The sequence below is a fragment of the Cherax quadricarinatus genome, chromosome 42, assembly GCF_038502225.1.
Source record: "Cherax quadricarinatus isolate ZL_2023a chromosome 42, ASM3850222v1, whole genome shotgun sequence".
In the NCBI taxonomy this organism is placed as follows: domain Eukaryota; kingdom Metazoa; phylum Arthropoda; class Malacostraca; order Decapoda; family Parastacidae; genus Cherax; species Cherax quadricarinatus.
Window position 1 is genome coordinate 30,863,682 of NC_091333.1, and position 26,830 is coordinate 30,890,511.

The window sequence follows — 26,830 nt, forward strand, 5'->3', positions numbered from 1 at the left end:
GATAGTGGACATTGTTGTCTATGCTTAAGACAGCAAGAATCAAACATTCTGCTTTGCTTCATCAAGGAAGTGGCAAGGAAGCAAAAGTACTAGGTCAGCTTTTCCTTTTTGCTAGGGGAGTAATGGCGTGGGGCGCTGTGGCGTCTTCAGATTACTTTTGACTACTGAGAGTGACACTGATGCCAGGATAACCAACGAACACTGATCTGCGCGTTAGTGTGAACAAAGTGTCTCATAAAACACAATAAACACTTAAGAGAAGTGTTATCAGCTTCTTTAGTGATAAGATTGTGAGCAATAAAGACAAATCTTGTAGAACATAGTGTACCAATGTGCGTTTTCCTAGACTATGGAAGACGTGGACATCCAAGGACACTTCAGCTTCTATCAAGTCACCGATACCTGTCGAAGGTGTGAAGAACACCATAGTTCACGCTACAAGAGCAAGGTAGGTTACGAATTTCTTGTAGTACGGGGGACTGCGCAGTTCTTGAGTCGCAAGGAGTTTGTAATCAACCTATAGTCGGCAGTAAGGGGCGGACTTTTGAGTCCACACAAGTAAGTTTGTCAGCCATCAGTAAATGAAATATGCTGACATAACACCCCCTAGGGGTAATTTATAATCTTACAAATTATAACTCTTTACAGCCCGTTGAGAGATGACTTCGACAGCTTCTCAAGACCTCGTCTGCAGGGGCGGCTGTGCAGGCGGTGAGGTGTCTTTCTAAGTTAAGTTTCCCTTTAAACTTAACTGGTAATGCCATTTCTCAACAGTGTATGTGTGTGTGTGTGTGTATGTGTGTGTGTGCGTGCGTGTGTGTGTGTGTGTGTGTGTGTGTGTGTGTGTGTGTGTGTGTGTGTGTGTGTGTGTGTGTGTGTGTGTGTGTGTGTGTGTGTGTGTGTTTGTGTGTGTGTGTGTGTGTGTGTGTGTATGTGTGTGTGTGTGTGTGTGTGTGTGTGTGTTTGTGTGTGTGTGTGTGTGTGTGTGTATGTGTGTGTGTGTGTGTGTGTGTGTGTGTGTGTGTGTGTGTGTGCGTTTCATTCTAAAGTAACAGAACGAGTGACTTTATTATTTATATTTTATACAAATTATCAATATTCTGTAAAACATGGAAACCAAGTCCAGCAAAATTATGCCTCATCATAGTAGATTATTATTATTATAATCAAAAAGAATCGCTAAGCCACAAGGACTATACAGCTCATCATAGTAGAGGTGACTGGTATATAATGATTATGGACCTGCCATCATAACACTTCCCTTTCAATATATTCGGTCACCTTTTAAATAATTTTGTAGTTTTTTAATATCGGATATAATATCTGAAAGATAGCTAAATAATTTCTGTAGTCATAAATCTTCTCTTGTATAGATACACAGAAAGTATCGGCAATTAGTGTTGTCAACCAGTTACCATTGTTGTTACAACCTTCATTAATTTATTCATGAAAATAGTCCTTACTCCTCTGTTTACTACGTCTAAGTTGCCAGATGTCGCTTCTGCACAGCAGAGATAGTATAGGAATTTTTTTCCACAACTGTACGTGAACTGAAACACAGAAAGATAAACAAATCACGAGTTAGGTGAGCTAGAACATTAAGATTAAAGATAGCATGCTTTACCCATCCAGTATTCCCCGTGTGGGTTGCCAAAGCCGTTCTTGTAGTCTTGCCACTTTCTGGCGAAGATCTCTTGTGGAATCTGGTGCTGGCGGACTAGCAACACTGTCCACATGTGTCCCTCTTGTACTTCACACAACACTCTCACACCCACTCCAGAACTGAAAAAAAAATTATAACCATGCCACTATATATACTTCGAAAAAATAATGCACCACCAATTGCTACAATTACTACTACTACTTCTACTATTACTACTACTTCTACTACTACTACTACTACTACTACTACTACTACTACTACTGCTATTTCTACCACTACTTCTATTACTACCTCTTCTATTACTGCTATTACCATTGCTACTATTATTACTATTACTACTTTTACTACTACCATCACTACAACTATCACTATTACTAGTACAATAAAAATAATAATAATAATAATAATAATAATAATAATAATAATAATAATAATAATAATAATAATAATAATAATGTTTTGATGTTTTTCTGCCATTTCACGATCCGAGAAATTACAAAAATAGAAATTACGAAAAGTAAAGTCAATATAGTTTCCCTTGAGAACTAAACAGCAGCTGTAAAGTTTTTGAAGGTGACCGGAAGACACAGTTTAACCACATACCTACATCTTTTTTTATACATATTTTATTTAAAACTTCAAGTACAAATATATATAGATACATATATCAATATGTAACACTGACACTGGTGATGAGCGATAAAATATTCACTACACAAACTACTAAATAAGTTGTACAAGAATGGTATACAATACCGACAAGATGAAATTAAGACACATGTGCAACATCTGGGTATCTTTATTGTAGACGTTTCGCCCTCCAGTGGCTTTATCAATACAAATTCTAGGACATAGCTTGAAGAAAGTAGAACTATGTACAGAAGATGAGGTAATCAGTCCCTCAACCTAGGAGTAGGTGCGAAGAGCACCGTAGTCGTGGAGATTCTGCAGCAGAAGCAAGTTGCCTGACGCTTATATACTAACGTGAGGTGGAAATGGGACGGGTAGCAGACGAGGGCATAGCCACTGGTAGGCGGGATTCCCCAGTGGAAGTAGGTCCTACCCAAAGAGATGGGCTAGTTGTAGTAGTAGTGCTCATAGTTCGAGTGTTAAGTAGCAAACAGCATTGTCTAACTACCAGTTCTGCTTTTTTCTCTGCGGGCTTATCTGTGTTGCTGGGCAGCAGCAGTCCACGGAGAGTCACGTGATCGGGGGGTGGTCATACCTCACTTGGGTGAGAGCGTCTTGCTTTGACTCATCCTCTTTTCTGTTTGGCTTGGCTTCCGACAAGACGTGTCTTCCTTACTGGCTCTTGTTGGAAGATCGTCTCTGTCACTCTCTTGTTGTTGGTTCTGTGTAACTCTGTTCACAGAAAATAGTCTAGACTCAGGTCCTGAGCTGTAGCTTCTGACCTACTTTGTACTGGTATCTGTGTACTGTCACAGTCGGGGATTTTCTTATGCTGAACTTAGATTCAGTAGTATGGGAGTTTTGTGACTTTCGTGGAGGATCTGCTGATGGTCCCTACTTAGTGTCGTTATATTATCTCCTTGTTCCTGATTCTGTGTAACTGTTGCTTGTTATGTTGCTGTTCAGCCTATCAGTTGTTTTATTGTTCAAGCAAGCTGTTCTGATTGCCAAGTTGGTCAAGAAGTTAGTTTATGTGAGGACTTTTAGTCAGTCACTGGTTAAGTCTAGTCGAGTCTTGAGACATAGCGAACTACTTAGAGCACTTACACACATACACACAAACTTACTTGTATATATTTGTATGTTATTAAATGTTAACAATGTACCAGACGGTACTTAAAAGCCATAATGATGTGATATGTGCCTTCAGCACAATACTACTGTACACCAGAGAAGTGTAGCAACTTGTATCCTATATTATATTCAGTTGAATACTATAATTTTCTTTGATAATATACACCTAGACAACTTTATTATTAATAAACTTATTAAATTTTAATTTCTTTAGTTAGTAGCCTACCAGTTGTAATCCTGAAGCACTATTGAATCTTACTGAATTCTAATGGATAATTGGACCAGGATACTGACTACTTGTAACGAAAACCCAGTAACAGGCTGGATGCTAGAAGGGCAGTCCTTTCTAGTATTCACTGGAGATCTCTAACCTTATTAGAAATCGCATTTTTTGTAACACATGTACTGTTACAATAAACCTGTATACAAAAATATCAGTCACGAAAGGAATGCGTCTATAAACTCGCTAGATATGTCTGTATGCCATACAGCTGTAACTTACATCAAGAAAATAGCAATGATAACAAACTGGTATCTGGGTATTGACCTAAATTATGTAAACTTTAAATGAACTGAAACCATACATATATAAAACTTTACATAAAGCCTGACTTATGACAAAGGCTCAATACAACAGAAAGATATATACTCAAAAAAATGTTTTACAAACTCACATTAATCGGATGCACTGTATGCATAAAACAAAGCAGTATATAAGTACATCTCAACATACAAAAACCCAGCACATAACATAAATATAAACTAAAAAAGACTTCATATCGCAAAGGACATTTTACTCAAGAATCATGTCATACAAGATTGATACACATCCAAAAATACAGAAACAATAACCCTTCGAGGTTACACCTACATTCATGAAATATATTATAAAGATCATAACGAGTCCTCAAGCTCCACATCCTCACGTAGCATGATAACCAAAAGGTTGATGTATAATGCATCTATGAAAACCAGGAAACCAGTCCATACCCACATTCACAACACTCTCATGCCCCCCCTCAGGAGGCGAGCCCGCTGTGACCCCCCGACTCCCTCTCAGCCTTTGAAACCCTCCCCCCCCCTCCAAAAAAAAAATTCACTCACATATTATCATTCACAGATTCACAAGAATTCCTAACGTTAGCATTCTATATCCCTCTGATCCCACCTCCTCCCATACAATTCCCTGTTACGACACATCATATGATAAGACGTTGTCGCAAGAACCCGCCTCCTCGTCTCACTAATCCCTCTCTCCCCCTCATCACCCACGATATATATATATATATATATATATATATATATATATATATATATATATATATATATATATATATATATATATATATATATACGTATATACATATATATATATATATATATATATATATATATATATATATATATATATATATATATATATATATATATATATATATATATATGTATATACATATATATATATATATATATATATATATATATATATATATATATATATATATATATATATATATATATATATATATATATATATATATATGTATATATATATAATCTACCATGATATAATCTAAAGCTCTTATGACACTCTCTTCTAACCCACGGATATCTAGACTTAAATCACGCAGAACCGACACCCCACGGCCCCCCACCCTCTGTACCAACCTACTTAACCAGCACCTGGCCTCTAACCCTTCACAAAAATAAACTACATGGAATGCAGTCTCATCCCCTCCACATATTGCACACCCCCTCTACTACCCTTCTGGTTCTTAGTACCTCTCCTGACGGGAGGATACCATGCAGAAAACAAAACATCGCCTCACACGCCCTAGGATTTAACTTCAGCTTGCTAAATCTATACCAAATGCTCTTCCACGTATATATGGGGAACAAACCCTCAACTGGGACGATGCACCTACCCACCAGCACCCTACACAAAACCCCTATTCGAATATTTCGCAGTTCCCTAACCAACAGCAAGGACCACAAGACCATTTCGCATTCCCTCAACTCTACACCTCCATACAACTTACTCAACCTATCATATACCTTATTCAACTGCCCCGCCATCACGCCCTCACGTGAAACCTCCCATTTAAGAAACACACATTTAGCCCTCCTTCTTAGGTACATCAACCGAAACCCACCCTGACACACAAGTAACATTACAACCTCTCTCCTTAACCAGTCGCAACGTGAACCCCACAAAAAATTAAACCCACGTCTCAAGATCCCCGCAATCGCTGCCCCTGTAATGGCAAACGCAGCTGCGACATGCCAAACCTTGCTATACAATAAAACATTTATGACTATTGCTCATTGCACAAGGGTTAGATGCTGGGGTCTCAAAACATCTGGACACCCCCCAATCCTTTCCAACAACCTTTCCGAGATTTCCTCACATGTCACATCCATGTCGTCCCGATAGATTATACCACAAATCTTTAAAGACACTGCTCGTTTTTTTACAACATTACATCTCACCCCCCTCCCCCCCCCCGCTACCCAAGTACCCAATCCCATGACCATTGACTTCTCATTGTTTACCTGCATTCCAGTGGCTCGTCCAAACAATTGCACATCTTCCAAAACTCTCATTGACATCCCTTCTCGAACCAGGTCAGTTGTATCGTCTACGTAACCTATAAATCCCGGCCGGACCCTCCCTCCCACCTCCCCACGCTCACACTGAGTACATACACTACAATCAACCATTCTATAAAAGGGGTCCTGAAAACATGCAAATAATATCTGTGACATGGGACACCTCTGCCTAGTCCCCTGCCCATTGCAATCTTCCTCCTCATACACCCATTTATCTGTACTCTCATTTTGGCTCCCTTATATAATGTAGTTACCCAATCAATTATTTCTTCCCTGTGCCCCTGTCTCCTTAGTATAACCTGTAATGCTCTCCTTTCCACTCTATCATAGGCTCCTGCCAGTCTAAAGCCAACAAAGCCGCCCACCCCCACCTTTTGACTCCACAAAACTTTTCAGAATCCCGTGTCCTTCAATCATCGACCTTCCAGGCAACTCAAACTGTGATTTCGAAACCACCCTCCCCATAACACATTTAAACCGATTACCTAATTTTTTTGCAAAAATCTTATAGTCTGCACATAGCAGCGATATGGCCCGGTGAGCTGCCCCTTACCCTTCAGGACCAACACTACAACTGCTATTGCCTACTTCTCACCCAGCTCACCCTTCTCCTTCATTTGATTAAATAACCTAACCATGAATCCCCATATCAACGCCCAATGTTGTAAATAGAATTCAACCGGGAGACCGTCGATACCCGGAGCTTTTCCCTTCCTCATTCCCCTTAAAGCATTCTCTATTTCCTCTACCGTAATAACCCCACCTAATGCCTTCCTGTCACTGTTCCCCAAATTGCATGTTGCATATGTACACACCTTGTATAAAGCCACGTAACCCCTCCCCCCCCAATTGTCCAATAGTCTTCATACCATGTACCCGCATATGCACACATGCCCTTTGTGGTTCTTATCTCCTGCCCTGCTCTATAAATCCCCATCATCTCGTGTACCTCTAAACTTGGGATAGCTGTCATCGCCTGCCTTAGCTTTTGATGTCTCAACACACACGCAGATGGCTTGTCACCCCAAAGCACCTCGTCTACCCATGCTCGCACCCTTACCACTTGAAACCTTTCATTTTGTAACGCCCTCAGTCTCCCTTTTATTTCAACTATATCGTCCATAGGAAAATTGCCTCCAACTGCCCCGTGCCCATAACAACCTCTTGACTTGTCCTCTAAATAGTTCGCAAGCCCATATTTTAAATTATTAATACGTTTACCCTCTCTCACATAATACTTTCTAATCCTTTATTTAGCAACACAATCCCACCATTTCACGATGTCGTCCACCCCCTGAGCTTCCTTACTAAGCTCTCTCCATAGAACAGAAAAACCCTCCAACCCCTCTTCATCACACAACACACTTATGTTCAATTTCCTATAGCTCCTATATATTTCCTCAAGTACCTCCCACCCTACCTCCACCACCACTGCCCTATGATCCAACATAGTCGCCTCAACAGTACTGAAAGATTTTACAGCAACTCCTTGAGAAAGGTACACTCTAACCTCACTGCATACCCTCTCCTAACGAATGTATATTCCGTCTCCCACACCCTCCAAACGCATCATGTAAGCTAACGTCCCTTAATTTCCTGAGAGCCACAGACATGTATACTGCCCCTTTCGGTTCCACGTCAGCCACCCTAATAACGCAATTCCAGTCATCACCAACTATTGCCACCTCCGGTAGTGCACATAAGAGAAACACAAGATCCTCACACACATATTCCTTCTTTACCTGCATGTTATTCTTTGCGGGCGCATAAACATTTACAAAAGACATACGCTTGCCAATCCACCACCCATCCACATGCAACACCCTTCCCCCCCCCCCCACTTCTCTGCAAAACAAACGGGCTCGTCTCTCTTATTCAAATACCCACACCTCCTTTTAAATGGGTAGATGGCAGGGTTACCACTCGATATCCTGCCACCTCCAACACTCTACCCTCCTTAAAATTATGTTCCTGGAGGAACACAACATCCACTCTAGATTTATTCAGAAACATACTAAACCATTCTCTCTTTATACTGCTACATAAACCATTAACATTGACAGTCATACACCTAAGGTCTTTTAAATTTTCCACCCCTGCCTCCTCTCATCACTCTTTTCAACTCCAGAGCTTGTATTCCTGTTTGACACCTTCACAATACCCTCTTCCCCCCCCCTTTCTTCCAGTGCCTCCCGTCATGGACACCACCACCTTCACCTCTACCTTCACCTTCCTCCCCAATCTGCTTCCCAGGCCTCTGCGCCGGCGTCAGGACATCATCCGAGTCTGACGTAGCAGCCCTCTTCCTTGTGACAGTCACGTCCCCCATAACTTGGTTTGGGGATGCCTCACGATGAACCTCTAAAACCACCATACAATGATTCATTGATCCCAGTGACATCTCTGCCACATTATCAATCTCCAAATTTTCATGTCTTGGATAAACTGGAAGCGATGGCTCTCCAGCTACTCCTCGCTCACGTGTAACGTACTCCTCAGGCGATGACAAAGTCTTCAATACCTAGGCCAATTCCTCCAATTTCTGCTCATTATCCACTGGAGGAGAGACTGGGTCAGGCAACTGGTGGAGGGGCTCAACCTCACCTCCAGCCCTGTATGATTGATCCACCATCTCACTCCACAAACGACCACGTCCTCACCTGCCACCTTTGAAGCAGGAGCGGCGACTTCCACCTCAGGTCCAGGCACACGTCTCTGCTTCTCACAAGCCGCTGCTATGTGGTCATACTCACCACATAGGCGGCACATACGTCGTTGCCTGGGATACAAAGCCATGACCTGCGCCCTAAATTCTTGGAGAAAAACATAGGACGGTATAGGGTGACATTTTAAGGTTAAAAGTACCTTCGGGCAGACCTGCATAGGCGCCTATCACCCACATACCATGCTGGGCGAAATGAATTGTCCCATATTTCTCGAAAACTTTCCTTATACCTGCTTCATCTGCCTCAAAGGGAACATTGCATAACTTGATCCATGTATAATGCCTGGAAACATCGATCATTCTCACGCGAACAGCTGGTGTTACATCAAGACTCACGTCCTGAAAACGGTTGACCAACGATTCATAGACCGTCGCTGTGAGCAGTTTCTCAAAAATTCTGTGAGCACCGTTTAAAGCAACACCATGTAGTTCTCCATCATGAATGCCGTACATCTCTCTGATGATCTTCGATAATAAGACTTGCGCTGAACTAAGCGTAATTGTCCCTCGATGAAGCTCAATACCAACAGTATTGATCTGACATCTAAGACTAACAGCCATGTTGACAACAGTAATTCTCCTGTATTGCTAGCAGAAGCGCAACAACACCTCCTCACACCCCTGCAGTCAGGCAACTGATGAGCGTCTGCGCAGTAGATCCTCTCACCCCAAAAGCGAAGAGGACAATGACATAGGAAGATCTAGTTTGGCTAAAGTACTGCATATGTTGATGCAGAGTGTGCAGGCTCGAATTATGATGTGGACTGAAATAATATTACCCATTTATGAATTGTTGTTAAGCATACTCACTCACACACACACACACACACATACATATATATATCAATAAGAACACTACACTAGCCAAGGAATCGAACCCATGCTCCTTTGGTCTGCCTCATGGTGGGCAAAAACGCATGATGCCCTAATCCACTGGACCATACGATCCTTAAGAGTAGCGCATCCAGCAGAACTGGATGTTGTACTCGCAACCCAAGGACTCACGATGGTGTGGATGACTCTAGGCTAATTTCATTCTAGTCCCTGTTTGGTGTACTAGTTCAACGAGCAGTATTTTATATTATTGTGTCCACGAACGAGTGGTATTGATCAGTAACAACTCTGCATATATATATATATATATATATATATATATATATATATATATATATATATATATATATATATATATATATATATATGTATATATGTATATATGTATATATGTATATATGTATATATGTATATATGTATATATGTATATATGTATGTATGTATGTATGTATGTATGTATGTATATATGTATGTATATATGTATGTATATATGTATGTATATATGTATGTATGTATGTATGTATATATGTATATATGTATATATGTATATATGTCGTGCCGAATAGGCAGAACTTGCAATCTTGGCTTAAATAGCAACGCTCATCTTGCCATATAGGACAATTGAAAATTTGTGTATGCAATAATTTCGCCAAAATCATTCTTAACCTAACGAATAAAATATATTTCACTGTGTTTGTTTAGTATTAAATTACTGTAAACAAATATAAAATATATTTAGTTGGGTTAGGCTAAAATAAATTGCTCTTATTATAATAAGGTTAGGTAAGTTTTCTAAGACTCTTTTGGAGCAAAAAAAAAAAAATTTAAACGTATAAGAGAAAATTTCAGAAAGGACTTAATTTTAAATGAGTTCTTGCTAATTGACCAGTTATACATGTTCGGCACGACATATATATATATATATATATATATATATATATATATATATATATATATATATATATATATATATATATATATATATATATATATATATATATATATATATATATAGATCAGGTGTTTACATTGAAGCAAATATGTGAACAGTATTTAGATAAAGATAGGGAAGTTTTTATTGCATTTATGGATTTAGAAAAGGCATATGATAGAGTGGATAGAGGAGCAATGTGGCAGATGTTGCAAGTATATGGAATAGGTGGTAAGTTATTAAATGCTGTAAAGAGTTTTTATGAGGATAGTGAGGCTCAGGTTAGGGTGTGTAGAAGAGAGGGAGACTACTTCCCGGTAAAAGTAGGTCTTAGACAGGGATGTGTAATGTCACCATGGTTGTTTAATATATTTATAGATGGGGTTGTAAAGGAAGTAAATGCTAGGGTGTTTGGGAGAGGGGTGGGATTAAATTATGGGGAATCAAATTCAAAATGGGAATTGACACAGTTACTTTTTGCTGATGATACTGTGCTTATGGGAGATTCTAAAGAAAAATTGCAAAGGTTAGTGGATGAGTTTGGGAATGTGTGTAAAGGTAGAAAGTTGAAAGTGAACATAGAAAAGAGTAAGGTGATGAGGGTGTCAAATGATTTAGATAAAGAAAAATTGGATATCAAATTGGGGAGGAGGAGTATGGAAGAAGTGAATGTTTTCAGATACTTGGGAGTTGACGTGTCGGCGGATGGATTTATGAAGGATGAGGTTAATCATAGAATTGATGAGGGAAAAAAGGTGAGTGGTGCGTTGAGGTATATGTGGAGTCAAAAAACGTTATCTATGGAGGCAAAGAAGGGTATGTATGAAAGTATAGTAGTACCAACACTCTTATATGGGTGTGAAGCTTGGGTGGTAAATGCAGCAGCGAGGAGACGGTTGGAGGCAGTGGAGATGTCCTGTTTAAGGGCAATGTGTGGTGTAAATATTATGCAGAAAATTCGGAGTGTGGAAATTAGGAGAAGGTGTGGAGTTAATAAAAGTATTAGTCAGAGGGCAGAGGAGGGGTTGTTGAGGTGGTTTGGTCATTTAGAGAGAATGGATCAAAGTAGAATGACATGGAAAGCATATAAATCTATAGGGGAAGGAAGGCGGGGTAGGGGTCGTCCTCGAAAGGGTTGGAGAGAGGGGATAAAGGAGGTTTTGTGGGTAAGGGGCTTGGACTTCCAGCAAGCGTGCGTGAGCGTGTTAGATAGGAGTGAATGGAGACGAATGGTACTTGGGACCTGACGATCTGTTGGAGTGTGAGCAGGGTAATATTTAGTGAAGGGATTCAGGGAAACCGGTTATTTTCATATAGCCGGACTTGAGTCCTGGAAATGGGAAGTACAATGCCTGCACTTTAAAGGAGGGGTTTGGGATATTGGCAGTTTGGAGGGATATGTTGTGTATCTTTATACGTATATGCTTCTAAACTGTTGTATTCTGAGCACCTCTGCAAAAACAGTGATAATGTGCGAGTGTGGTGAAAGTGTTGAATGATGATGAAAGTATTTTCTTTTTGGGGATTTTCTTTCTTTTTTGGGTCACCCTGCCTCGGTGGGAGACGACCAACCTGTTGAAAAATATATATATATATATATATATATATATATATATATATATATATATATATATATATATATATATATATATATAATTATGTATATGTATATGTTATGAATGAGAAGAAGTTGGATGTCCTGGCTTTAAGTGAAACAAAGCTGAAGGGGGTACCTGGAGTTTACCTGGAGAGAGTTCCGGGGGTCAACGCCCCCGCTGCCCGGTCTGTGACCAGGCCTCCTGGTGGATCAGAGCCTGATCAACCAGGCTGTTGTTGCTGGCTGCACGCAAACCAACGTACGAGCCACAGCCCGGCTGGTCAGATACCGACTTTAGGTGCTTGTCCAGTGCCAGCTTGAAGACTGCCAGGGGTCTATTGGTAATCCCCCTTATGTATGCTGGGAGGCAGTTGAACAGTCTCGGGCCCCTGACACTTACTGTATGGTCTCTTAACGTGCTAGTGACACCCCTGCTTTTCTTTGGGGGGATGTTGCATCGTCTGCCAAGTCTTTTGCTTTTGTTGTGAGTGATTTTCGTGTGGAAGTTCGGTACTAGTCCCTCTAGGATTTTCTAGGTGTATATAATCATGTATCTCTCCCTCCTGCGTTCCAGGGAATACAGTTTTAGGAACCTCAAGCGCTCCCAGTAATTGAGGTGTTTTATCTCCGTTATGCGCGCAGTGAAGGTTCTCTGTACATTTTCTAGGTCAGCAATTTCACTTGCCTTGAAAGGTGCTGTTAGTGTGCAGCAATATTCCAGCCTAGATAGAACAAGTGACCTGAAGAGTGTCATCATGGGCTTGGCATCCCTAGTTTTGAAGGTTCTCATTATCCATCCTGTCATTTTTCTAGCAGATGCGATTGATACAATGTTATGGACCTTGAAGGTGAGATCCTCCGACATGATTACTCCCAGGTCATTGACGTGTTGGTGATTCGCTCTATTTTGTGGCCAGAATTTGTTTTGTACTCTGATGAAGATTTAATTTCCTCGTGGAGAGGAATAAATGGCATTAGGTCAGGGGTTTCAAATAGAGTTATGGCTAAAGAAGGAGTAGCAATAATGCTGAAGGATAAGTTATGGCAGGAAAAAAGGGACTATAAATGTATTAATTCAAGGATTATGTGGAGTAAAATAAAGGTTGGATGTGAAAAGTGGGTTATAGTAAGCGTATATGCACTTGGAGAAGAGAGAAGTGTAGAGGAGAGAGAGAGATTTTGGGAAATGTTGAGTGAATGCATTGGGAGTTTTGAACCAAGTGTGAGAGTTATGGCGGTTGGGGATTTCAATGCTATAGTGGGCAAAAATGTTGTGGAGGGAGTAGTAGGTAAATTTGGGGTGCCAGGGGTAAATGTAAATGGGAAGCCTTAAACTGAGCTATGTGTAGAAAGAGGTTTGGTAATATGTAATACATATTTTATGAAGAAGAGGATAAATAAATATACAAAGTATGATATAGCACGTAATGAAAGTAGTTTGTTAGATTATGTATTGGTGGATAAAAGGATGATGGGTAGGCTCCAGGATGTACACATTTATAGAGGGGCAGCTGATATATCGGATCATTATTCAGTTGTAGCTACAGTTAGAGTAAGAGGTAGATGGGAAAAGAGGAAAATGGCAATAACAAGCAAGAGGGTGGTGAAAGTGTATAAACTAAGGGAGGAGGAAGTTCGGGCGAGATATAAGCAACTATTGGCAGAAAGGTGGGCTGGTGCAAGTATGAGTAGTGGGGGGGTTGAAGAGGGTTGGAATAGTTTTAAAAATGCAGTATTAGAATGTGGGGCAGAAGTTTGTGGTTATAGGAGGCTGGGTACAGGAGGAAAGAGGAGTGATTGGTGGAATGATGAAGTAAAGGGTGTGATAAAAGAGAAAAAGTTAGCTTATGAGAGGTTTTTACAAAGCAGAAGTGATATAAGAAGAGTTGAGTATATGGAGAGTAAAAGAAAGGTGAAGAGAGTGGTGAGAGAGTGCATAAGGAGAGGGGATGATAGAGTGGGAGAGGCACTGTCAAGAAATTTTAATGAAACTAAGAAAAAATTTTGGAGTGAGTTAAACAAGTTAAGAAAGCCTAGGAAACGAATGGATTTGTCAGTTAAAACAGAGTAGGGGAGTTAGTAGATGAGGAGATGGAGGTATTGGGTAGATGGCGAGAATATTTTGAGGAACTTTTAAATGTCGACGAAGAAAGTGAGGAGGTAATTTTATGCACTGGCCAGGGAGGTATACCATCTTGTAGGAGTGAAGAAGAACAGGATGTGAGTGTGGGGGAGGTGCCTGAGGCATTACGGAGAATGAAAGAAGGTAAAGCAGCTGGAACTGACGGGATCATGACAGAAATGTTAAAAGCAGGGGGAGATATAGTGTTGGAGTGGTTGGTATTTTTGTTTAATACATGTATGAAAGAGGGGAAGGTACCTAGAGATTAGCGGAGAGCATGTATAGTCCCTTCATATAAAGGGAAGAGGGACAAAAGGGACTGTAAAAATTATAGAGGAATAAATTTACTGAGTATACCAGGAAAAGTGTACAGTAGGGTTATAATTGAAAGAATTAGAGGTAAGACAGAACGTAGGATTGTGGATGAGCAAGGAGGTTTTAGAGTGGGTAGGGGATGTGTTGATCAAGTGTTTACACTGAAGCATATATATGAACAGTATTTAGATAAAGGTAGGGAAATTTTTATTGCATTTATGGATTAAGAAAAGGCATATGATAGAGTGGATAGGGGAGCAATGTGGCAGATGTTGCAAGTTTATGGAATAGGTGGTAAGTTACTAAATGCTGTAAAGAGTTTTTATGAGGATAGTGAGGCTCAGGTTAGGGTGTGTGGAAGAGAGGGAGAATACTTCCCGGTAAAAATAGGTCTTAGACAGGGATGTGTAATGACACCATGGTTGTTTAATATATTTATAGATGGGGTTGTAAAAGAAGTAAATGCTAGGGTGTTCGGGAGAAGGGTGGGATTAAATTATGGGGAATCAAATACAAAATGGGAATTGACACAGTTACTTTTTGCTGATGATACTGTGCTTATGGGAGATTCTAAAGCAAAATTGCAAAGGTTAGTGGACGAGTTTGGGAGTGTGTGTAAAGGTAGAAAGATGAAAGTAAACATAGAAAAGAGTAAGGTGATGAGGGTATCAAATGATTAAGATAAAGAAAAATTAAATATCAAATTGGGGAGGAAGAGTATGGTGGTCCTGTGGTCTAAAGCGTCATGTAGTTCTCGCTTACCATGAGGCAGGCCAGTACGACATGGGTTCGAATCCTTGTCTAGCGCAGTGTTGTTATTGATCAATACCACTCGTTCGTGGTTACATATATATATATATATATATATATATATATATATATATATATATATATATATATATATAAATATAAATATATAAATAATACAGGGGGGTACCACCTCTAGAACTGTTATAGGGACCCTCATCCTCATCTGGCTCTGCTGGGGGTTACACTAAAATAAGGCCACAACATATAAAGGGAATGGTTAATCCAGTTATTGGGGAAATTGCAGAGACACTGCTTTCAGAGATCAAAAGGTTCGTGGTCTGATTCCTGATGAAATTAGACCTTTTTTGGTGCAACACTTTGTGCACTTAAAAAGAAGGATGGAGGAATTCGGCCAATTGCAGTAGGCAACACGTTACGCCTCCTCGTATCCAAAGCTGCTGTCCGAAGTATTCGTGCACAGGCAGCCATGATGCTTCAACCAAACCAGCTTGGCTTTGGGGTCTCTCAAGGAAGTGAAGCAGTGGTTCATGCAACAAGGGCGTATATCAACAACCTGCCTGAGGACAATGCAGTGGTAAAATTAGATTTCAAAAATGCATTCAATCTCCTGAAAAGAGACGAGGTATTAGCAGCAGTACAAGAACATTTCCCTGGTCTCTTCCCTCTTGTTGCAACTGGGTATAGCAAGGAATCAATGCTTCTGTTTGGAGAGCATAAAATCACATCATCGGAGGGTGTCCAACAAGGACATCCTCTTGCACCATTTCTCTTCTGTATAGCAGTTAGGGAAATCACAGTCAGACTGACCAGTGAGCTAAACATCTGCTTCCTAGATGATGGCACACTAGCAGGTACAAAGGAGTCCCTCCTACATGATCTTACACAGGTAATGACACGAGGACAGGAAATGGGTCTCATCCTGAATCCATCCAAATGTGAAATCATCTCAGTCAATCAACAAGTGATAAATGCAGTGAGATCAAAACCACTAGGAGCAGCAGTCATTGCCCCCACAAATAGTGTCTTGCTAGGAGCACCTCTGGGAAGCAATGTCATTGACACAATTCTCAGGAAGAAATTGGAAGAGTAAAGGAGAATGGAACAACGAATAGGCAATCCGGACACCCACGATGACTTGTACCTTCTCACAAAGTGCTTGAGTCTTCCCAGGTTGACATATTTCCTAAGATGTGCACCTTCAGATAATAACCCTATACTGCACGAATATGACAGTATCTTGAGGCAGATTTTTACGAAAGTACTTAACCTTACTCTAGAAGACGGGCAGTGGAACCAAGCTACACTTCCAGTCAGACTAGGAGGCATTGGTGTCCACAAGTCAACACAGACTGCGCTACCTGCTTTTCTGTCCTCATGTGTTGCATTCAGAGAGCTTGTAGCAGCGATTCTCCCTTAACATCTTAAGGATAATATTGGAGTCCAGGACCAAAAGTTCATTGACGGAGCAATGATCTGGGATAATCTAACGGGCTCTGAAACCAGACCTGCTCCCCCCAACAACTACAAACAATCGCACTGGGATGGTCCAGTAGTGGAAAATATAGCCTCAACAATGCTTCAGAGTGTGTCAGGGAAGGATAGAGCCCGCCTCCTGGCAGTGAGAGCCCCTCATGCAGGGGATTTACTGTTGGTGGTTCGCAACTCCAGCTTTGGCAAATGACTCGACCCACAGACCATCTGCATCGGTGTTGCCCTTCGACTTGCCGCCCCTATTCTCGCCGAACACACATATATATGTATATATATATATATATGTCGTGCCGAATATGTAAAACTGGTCAATTAGCAAGAACTCATTTAAATTAAGTCTTTTCTAAAATTTTCTCTTATACGTTTAAATATACATTTTTTTCATTGATGTTAATGTAAAAACTTTTAATTTTGCTCCAAAAGAATCTTAGAAAACTTACCTAACCTTATTATAACAAGAACAATTTATTTTAGCTTAACCCAACTAAATATATTTTAGATTTGTTTACAATAATTTAATACTAAACAAACACAGTGAAATATATTTTTTTCGTTAGGTTCAGAATGATTTTGGCGAAATTATTGCATATGCAAATTTTCGCTTTTCCTATATGGCAAGATGAGCGTTGCTATTTAAGCCAAGATCGCAAGTTCTGCCTATTCGGCACGACATATACGTATATACATATACGTATATATGAAAGACGTGTTGAAAAAAGTGAGTGATGCACTGAGGAGTCTGTGGAGGCAAAGAACATTATCCATGGAAGAAAAGAAGGGAATGTATGGGAGTATAGTTTTACGAACCCTCTTGTATGGGTGTGAAACATTGGTGGTGAATGTTGCAACAAGGAGAAGGCTGGAGGCATTGGATATGTTATGTTTGAGAGCAATGTGTGGTGTGAATAGAATGCAGAGAATTTGTAATTTGGAAAATGGGAGGAGGTGCTGGGTTACTAAAAGTAATTATCCAGTGGGCTGAGGAGAGGTTGTTGTGGTGGTTCGGACATTTAGATAGGATGGAACAAAATAGTATGACATGGAGAGAAAATAAACCGTAGAGGAAAGATGTCTGGGTAGGGGATGGCCTAGGAAAAGTTGGACTGAGGAAATAAAGGAGGTTTTGTGTGTGAAATGCTTGGACTTCCAGCAAGCGTGTGTGCGCATATGAGACAGGACCAATAAAGATAAATGTTTTTTATGATTTGACGTGCTGTTGGAATGTGATCAAAGTAACATTTATGAAGGGATTAAGGGAAACCGGCAGGTCAGACTTGAGTCCTGGAGGTAAGAAGTAGAGTGCCTGCACTCTGAAGAGTGGTGGTAAAGTTGTAGTTTTCTCGCTGTTGTGTAGGCACTCCTCTGGTAAGATAGCAATGGAGTGAATGATGATGAAAGTGTTTCTTCTTTTTGGGTCACCTTGACTTGGTGAGAAGCAGCTGATGTGTTAATAATAAAAATAAATAAATATGTATAAGTATAGCTGGTTGTGGGAAACAAAATTTCGCTAAATTTGTACCTACACAGACCAATAACAATACACATCTTCCTATAATTAAACAAGTATAAAGACAGTCAAAGAAACTGTTCAGAAGTTATACAGATGTCAGTATTTTTAATTTTAACACTTTCTTCAATACAGTAAGAAAACTGACATCAGCACCTCACATCTGAAGTCAATCACATGAAGTATTCTTTATTTATCTCAGGAAAATGAATAATTAAATTTTTAACAGTGTTAGTAATTGGCAATTTTTATCAAATTTTGCATTATGAAATTATCATTAAAAAATATTCAATGCTTTTTTTTTTTAAATAAAATTGACCAGACTGCACCTACAGCCTTCAACACTAATCCGAACCTTATTTTAGGCACAGTTAACAAGTTATATTGTTCGTAATATTAAACCATCTGTCAACATTATTATTGGATAATCTGTCTGTTCCTTCTCTTCTGTATGTAAATCTGACAACTTTCAGTTTTCCGTTCATTTCGTATGGACACAGTTGATATTTTTCACCATATAATACTTTGTTTCTCCTTGCCCACTTGAGCACTAGAGTTACATATGAAATTTGCTGGTCATTATCTTTTTCTGAGTCAATATCCCTGTATTTTAATTACTTCCCTAAAAGTTGCCGATTGTCTCTGTCTCACGAAATCGTAATGACACGATTGCAAACAAACCATTCCACGGGTGGGGTTTGAACCCGCGGTCAGAGAGTCTCAAAACTCTAGACCGTCGCGTTAGCCACTGGACCAGCTAGCTACAATAAGGTTCGTTCACCTAGGTATATTTCTACACCATAGGAAGGTTAGCATAGGCACCACTGTGACCACAAATGCAAGTAATAGCTAACAGAGGCCACAGCCAGACAAGACATTTATATTCATTCCAAGAGACATGCTGTCAAAATCAAATAAGAAATTATCTTACTTATTGGGGAAGATCTGGTAGACGCCACTCTGAGTCACACCTTGACGTTGAATATCGGAGCAGTCTTGCGCATGTAGGCAAGCACCGGTGACGATCCTCATACTAGGGAGGATACAAGTACCAGGAAAGATGCAAGCACAAGGAAGGCTGCAGGTACCAGGAAGGCTGTAAGTACCAGAGAGGACGCTATAATAATCTCAGTGTTTCAGAACTCTGTAAATAATATATTTATTAGGATGCCGCATTTTAATATTTTATAAAATGATATGAATAACTCTGGGTATTCGTAACGCACTCTGAAACAGTGTATAGTTATACTGACAGGAATGTTCCTCTTACTGTACAATAAACGTATATAGAGAGAGTTTCTTGTGATCTCTTAGTTAAGGTATTGTATTTTTGGGATTGCTAGACAAGTGCTGCTCTAATAGCACACGTGTAGGTGATAGGCCATACACCCAATAAATTATCTAACATATCATTTAATGTTTTTTTTTTTCATATTTCTAGATGCAGACTTCATACCAGGCACATAACGGTATGGTTATGAATACACATAATAACACCTACCATGAACAGATAACTTACATAATATATGTCTTATTAACAGTTGATACACATTCATACCTGCATCACTCATTATCACAAAGTATATTTATGAGTAGAGACTCATAAATACATTTATACCTTCTGTGGCATGGTATGAATATGTTACACTTTATACGGGGTATGTCACACTTCCATATAGGCTGCCTCCTGTCCAGCGAACCAGGTGTTAAGTATTTAATGATCAGTAGGGGCCCTGTCGTTATATCAATACCTCAGTTCATCGTCCAATCACAGACAAGCCTGCTAAAGCTACGAGGCAAAGTGGTTAATTTGTGACACGAGTGTTGGCAGACTTGTTCGTGCTGCTGGGCACTCAAGGTGCATTCCCTGGCTCTTGCTTTTAGTCTGCTGTGATCACCATATTGTACATTTTCTCTTACATTATTTACATACTGTAAATACTAGCTTGCTTATTTGGTGACGGAAATACAAATCATATAACTTGTGTTGTCTTTTAATTGCTCCACTATTGGTCTCATTACAACAAGGTGTGCAGGCCACTCTACACCTGTGTTTGTAATACCATTTACAGCTATAATGAAATGGTAGTTTTATGGGTATTGATATTACTAGCACAGGTGTAGACGATTGGCTTGCATTCCTTATTGCTGCACGATAACCAATTAGGAATGAACAAAAAGGCCACAGAGAGAATAAATGATTGTATTTCCTTCAACAAAATAAGCTCTATGTACAATATTTACAAGTATATACCCTCTTCAAGAGGGGTTCATTGGCGCTGTGAAGAGGCTCTTGGTCTAAGGAATTGGATCTTTTGGTCTCCTTCATCAGACCGGGCCTAATTCCCCCCCCCAGTTCCCCCTTCCTTATCCCATCCTTCTCATCCCCCTTTTTCCCTTTTCTCGTCCTCCTCCTCCCCATCCCTCCCCTAACCCCTTCTTATTTTCAGCCTTTGTGATTCTTCCAACAGGCACTCTAGTTCCTAGGTAGAGGGAAGGGTATCGTAGCCCATCCCATTCCATTGAGGTCCTTGGCAGTGGTGTAGTTTGCCATGAAATCTGGATCACCTGGAGATGTCCCGATTCCTCTCCGGCCTCCTAGGGGGTGGCTTTGGGTGTCTTTTGGGTGATGGGTGTATCTCTGGAGGCTGCCTGTCAGATTCCACCCTGTGGAATCCGACAGATCCGCCGAGATGGCTCGTCGAATCTGAGGTTGCCATCCCGGATTGCTGGTTTACTGGAATGAAGGGTAGGGTATGGCACGGGTTCCATGCCACATCTGCTCTACTTGTGGTGCTGGGATCTTCTTGGGCACAGAGGGGGGATTTACAGCCCTTTCCTTCCTTCTATGAGCTATTCCTCCACGTTCCCCCCTTTTTTCTTTATTTTTCTAAAAATAAAGAACTGACATAACCATAGAGTCCCAGATCCATGAACCTGTTCCACCCTGGCCCCTTCCTGATACTACACCCTGTTCTGACCCTGCCTCATATTTGACCACTCTTCGGACATTTCTATTGCCCCTGTATCTCTTGCTGGTGCCATATCGTCACCAGCTCCAGGTTCCAGGGTTCTGTCTGACACCTTTGCTGTGTCTGACCTCCTCATTTCTTTGACCATGCTTCCGGCTTCTCCCTCAGCAGTGCAGTAATTTTCAGATCGCCCACCTATCCCACGACGGATCAACTCTGGTCCCACACCTAAACACCCAAGACCATTACCCGATGATACTTCATTGCTTCCTTCCCATTCTACTCTGAAAAGACAAGCATATCACACACTCCCCTTATGCGTTGTTTCAAAATACACAATGGACTAAATTTTTTACTCTACAACCAACTTCCTCTACTGCCTATCTTTCCGACCATAGTATTGGCAGGGTGCTCCTACACCATGTTGGTAGAGATACATCCGTTCATGCTCTCAAGAGTGGTACATGCAGAATGCTAGCCAAGCTCATGAGCTTTCTCTCCTTACAACCATCGATGATATACCAGTAGCTATTGAAAAACATCATTCCCTCAATTCTTCTAGTGGTACTGTCATTCTACCCCATACCATCGTCCAAAAGAATTTCCAGACATGTGGTGATGACAGTCTAGAACAGTTTGAGCTCCAAGCCTCCTTGCTCGCAGGCAGAGACGATACCATTGCAATGTAGCTAGCTTAACCTTTGACTGCCGTGAGCTTCCGTTCTCTGTATATATTGTGGGACACCGTTTACAAGTTTGAAAGGTGATCCCTACACCGCAACAGTCTAGAAATTTCTGGCGTTTTGGTGATCCAGCAAAATATTGCAGGTCCATGGCCGAATGCCGAGTCTGGTGCCGACGACCATACCAATATGCCTTGTAGTCTACCTCCCTCTTGCCTTAATTGTCATGAGGCTCACCCATCTTGCTCTCACCATTGCCAGGTTTACTTAAATGAGCGAGATATCTGTTGTCTCAAAAAAGGCAGAAGACTTTCCTTATGCTATGACAGTCTCTCATCTATGTCTCCAAGGGAGACTTCAAATGTTTCTTATTCACGAGTTGCTGAATGACCCCCCCACCTATGGGGACCCGCTTTCTTCTCTTCCACAGTTACCCCTGTTTCTAATTCTTTTGCTGTACTGGACTCAGAGGTCCCTACCTCGACACTTCATTCTGTTCTCACCTCTTTCTCTTCTCACTCACAAGTATCTGTGTCTACAAGACCTTGTACAACACCTCCTTCTCCCCTAAGCCCCTCTCTTTCTCCAAAGTTCAAAAAGTCTCTAGTGTTAAAATCTCCTTTCACCACTCCTTACCTTTTGCAACCTGCACATTTTTCCTTTGCAGTCTCTGTACCCCGTTCTTCACCACTAACTGGCTCTGTTTCGAGTGTGAAAGTTCATTTTCCTCCTCGTACAGTAATTTCTTACCCAGTTCCCTCCCAAGTTTCTTCCTCTTCTGTCCCCTCTCAGGTCGCTTCCTCTCCTGTCTCCTCCCAAGCGTCTTCTCCAGTTCCCTCTACCCTTTCGTTCCCCTCACTTCTTTAGTTCAGTTCATCGTCGCCCCAGTCTTTACTCACCCTCCTCCTTCCATCTTCAATATTTTACCACATACAATGTCCTTGTCCTCTTAAACACTTGAAGCTATCTCAGAATATATTAAGGAGACTCGACCAGTGATGAACGCATATCCCCTCCTGTTTCTCCTCTTCACTCTTCTCCATCTGCACAACTACTTTCTTCACAGCTTCCCAATTCTTTGCAGCTTAAAAGTTTTTCACTGCCTCCACATGTGGACTTTTCTAACCCTTCTAGTCCGTAGATACCTCTACCTTCAGATTTCTTGAATCTTTCTCTTCGCAAATCATGGCTTATTTACTTTGGAATATCCGAGGCCTCAGAGGTAATCAGGGTTAGCTTTAGATATTGCTCTCTCAGTTGTCCCATTGCAGCTTTCCATCCTTTACTCTATTCTCTATCTGTTGTTCCTGTGCCCAGTAGTCTGTCATTTTATCTTTTCAGCTCTTCCTGGGCACTGCTGTTGCCTGCTAGGGCCTTCGTGTATAGCCCTCTCTTTTGTTTTCTTCAGTCCCCTCAGTTGTTCCTGGCGTGCTCCTTATCTTTTCCAGGCTTCAAGGTGTCTGATGCGGATTAACTCCTTTGTTCCCTTCATCCCCTCTCTTGTGGCTGATATAGCAGTTTCTGATGCCCTGCCCATTCTGCTTTTTGGTTCTTTAGGCTGTTTCAGATATTTCAGTTCCTCTTGTAAGCTCTGTATCTTAGTCTCTGCTGCTGTGGCTTAAATACCCCATTTCCTTCTCTGTGCAGCTATCCTCTCCTCCATTGTCTTGTTAAACTCTTCTAGTTTCCTTTTCCACACTTGTTCCTTTTTCATGAGCTTTGCTACCCATTCTTCCTTCCAATTTTCCTCCTTTAGTCCCTAGGTTTTCTGTCCTGTTCTCTGGTAACCCATTGTTTTATTGTTACCACAGAATGAAAAACTTATGTAATCTTTTGTGGTCATTTGTGATGTGTGTGTGTACTCACTAATTGTGGTTCCAGGGGTAGAGTCATAATTCTGGCCCTGCCTCTTTACTGGTCGCTATTAGTCACTCAGTGCCTGCTCTGTGAGCTTTATCATACCTATTCTTAAAGCTATGTTTGGATCCTGCCTCCACACCTCACTTTCCAGACTATTACACTTCCTGACAACTATGTGACTGAAGAAATACTTCCTAACATCTCTGTGACTCACCTGATTCTTCAACTTCCAATTGTGACCCCTTGTCCCTGTGTCCCATCTCTGGAACATCTTATCTCTGTCCACCTTGCCGATTCCTCCCAGTGTTTTATATGCTGTTATCAAGTCCTACCTGTCCCTCCTGTCCTCCAGTTTCATAAGTCAATTTTCCTTAACCTATCCTCGTAAGATATGCCCCTTAGCTATGTAACAAGTCTCGTTGCAAACTTTCGCACTTTCTCTAATTTACTTAAGTGTTTCGCCAGGTGTGGGTTGGAAACTGGTGCTGCACACTTTAATATTGGCCTGACGCACATGGTGTACAGAGTCCTGAACAAAGCCTTACTGAGATGTCGAAAAACTATTCTTAGGTTTTCTAGTTGTGCACCTCAGGAGGTATGTTCGGTATTATAATCACCCCAAGATTCTTTTCCTTGAGTAAGGTTTTTTAGGCTTTGGGCCCCTAGGCTGTATTCTGTCTGCAGTCTTCTTTGCCCTTTCCTGAACTTCATGACTTTGCACTTTGTGTGGGTTGAACTCCAGGAGCCAGTTGCTAGACCAGGCCTGTAGCCTGTGCAGATCCCATTGTAGTTCTGCCTGGTCCTCCACCGAATGAATTGTCCTTATTAATTTCATTTCGTCTTCAAAGGCACTTCTGAGTCTATTCCTTCTGCCATGTCATTCATATATATCAGAAACAGCACTGTTCCTAGAACTGACCTCTGTCGAACCCTGCTCATCACAGACGGTCACTCTAACACCTTGTTACATACCATGACTCACTGTTGCCTACCGGTCAGTTATTTTCTGATCTATTGCAGTGCCCTTCCTATTATACCTGCCTGGCCCTCCAGCTTTTGCAATAGTCTCTTGTGTGGAACTGTGTTGAAAACCTTACAGTCCAAGAAAATGCAATCTGCCCACCCCTCTCCTTCTTGTCTTACTGCTGTCACTCTATCATAGAACTCCAGTAGGTCTGTGAATCTGTGATGGTTGTCGCAGATAAGTTCAATCTTTTCTAGGAGTTCCATCAGTATTCTCCTGATGATCTTTTCCATGACTCTCTATACTATGCATGTTGTGTTGTTTAATGCTTCATGCCTGTCTCCTTTTTTTTTAAATTTGGACTACATATGCTGTCTTCCATGCCTCAGGTAGCCGCCCTGTTTCGATAGATGTGTTGAAGATTATTGTTGGTGGTACACATTGCGCCTTTGCCCCCTCTCTCAGGACCTATGGAGAGATGTTATCTGGCCCCATCGCCTTTGAGGTATCAAGTTCGCTTAGCAGCCTCTTCACTTCCTTCTTGGTTGTGTGTCAAGCTCTCGATGGAGTACCCCACCAGTCCATTTCTCGAGTACATTCTGTCTCCACTGAGAACCTTGTGTGTGTGTGTGTGTGTGTGTAATCACCTAGTTGTACCCACCTAGTTGTGGTTGCAGGGGTCGATTCATAGCTCGTGGCCCTGCCTCTTCACTGATCGCTACTAAGTCACTCTCCCTGAACCGTGAGCTTTATCATACCTCTGCTTAAAGCTAAGTATGGATCCTGCCTCCACTACATTTCTTCCTAAACAGTTCCACTTACTGACTACACTGTAACTGAAGAAATACTTCCTAAAATCCCTGTGATTCATCTGAGTCTTCAACTTCCAACTGTGTCCCCCTTGTTGTTGAATCCCATCTCTGGAACATTCTGTCTCTGTCCACCTTGTCAATTCCTCCCAGTATTTTATATGTAGCTATCATGTTCCCCCCTATCTCTCCTGTCCTCCAGTATCCTCACAATTTACCTTACACTTTCCTCATAGGACATACCTCTTAGCTCTGGGACTAGTCTTGTTGCAAACCTTTGCACTTTCTCTAATTTCTTCACGTGCTTGGCTAGGTGTGGGTTCCAAACTGGTGCCGCACACTTCAATATGGGCCTAACGTACACGGTGTACAGGGTCCTGAATGATTCCTTATTAAGATGTCGGAATGCTGTTCTGAGGTTTGCTAGGCGCCCATATGCTGCAGCAGTTATTTGGTTGATGTGTGCTTCAGGAGATGTGCCTGGTGTTATACTCACCCCAAGATCTTTTTCCTTGAGTGAGGTTTGTAATCTCTGGTCCCCTAGTCTGTACTCTGTGGTCTTCCTTGCCTTTCCCCAATCTTCTTGACTTTGCACTTGTTGGGGTTGAACTCCAGGAGCCAATTGCTGGACCAGGTCTGCAGCCTGTCCAGATCTCTTTGTAGTTCTGCGTGGTCCTCGTCCGATTGAATTCTCATCAACTTCACATCATCTGCTAAAAGGGACACTTAGGAGACTATTCCTTCCGTCATGTCATTCACAAATACCAGAAACAGCACTAGACCTAGGACTAACCCCTGTGGAACCCCACTCGTCACAGGCGCCCACTATGATACCTCGCCACTTACCATGATTCCGTGCTGTCTTCCTGACAGGAATTCCCAGATCCATTGTGCTGTGTTCCCTGTTATCCGTGCCTGGTCTTCCAACTTCCGCACTAATCTCTTGTGTGGAACTATGTCAAACGCCTTCTTAGAGTCCTAGAAAATGCAATCTACCCACCCCTCTCTCTCTCTTGTCTCACTGCTGTCACCCTGTCATAGAATTCCAGTAGGTTTATGACTCAGGATTTCCAGTCCCTGAAACCACGTTGGCTGTTGTTGATAAGCTCATTCCTTTCTAGATGTTCCAGCACTCTTCTCCTGATAATCTTCTCCATGACTTTGCATACTATACATGTCAGTGACACTGGTCTATAGTTTAGTGCTTCTTGT

At 41.2% G+C, this 26,830-nt stretch overlaps 1 protein-coding gene across 1 annotated transcript in view; it reads right to left on the reverse strand.

Moving 5' to 3' along the window:
* Positions 1-26,830, reverse strand: part of LOC128695522 (angiopoietin-1) — a 284,657-nt gene that overhangs the window by 143,791 nt on the left and 114,036 nt on the right. Inside the window, exons 5-6 of the mRNA XM_070093171.1 lie at positions 19,262-19,426; positions 1,625-1,782 (exon numbers count right to left, since the gene is read on the reverse strand). Of these exons, the coding sequence (XP_069949272.1) occupies positions 1,625-1,782; positions 19,262-19,426 (323 nt within the window). The remainder of the gene's footprint in view (positions 1-1,624; positions 1,783-19,261; positions 19,427-26,830) is intronic.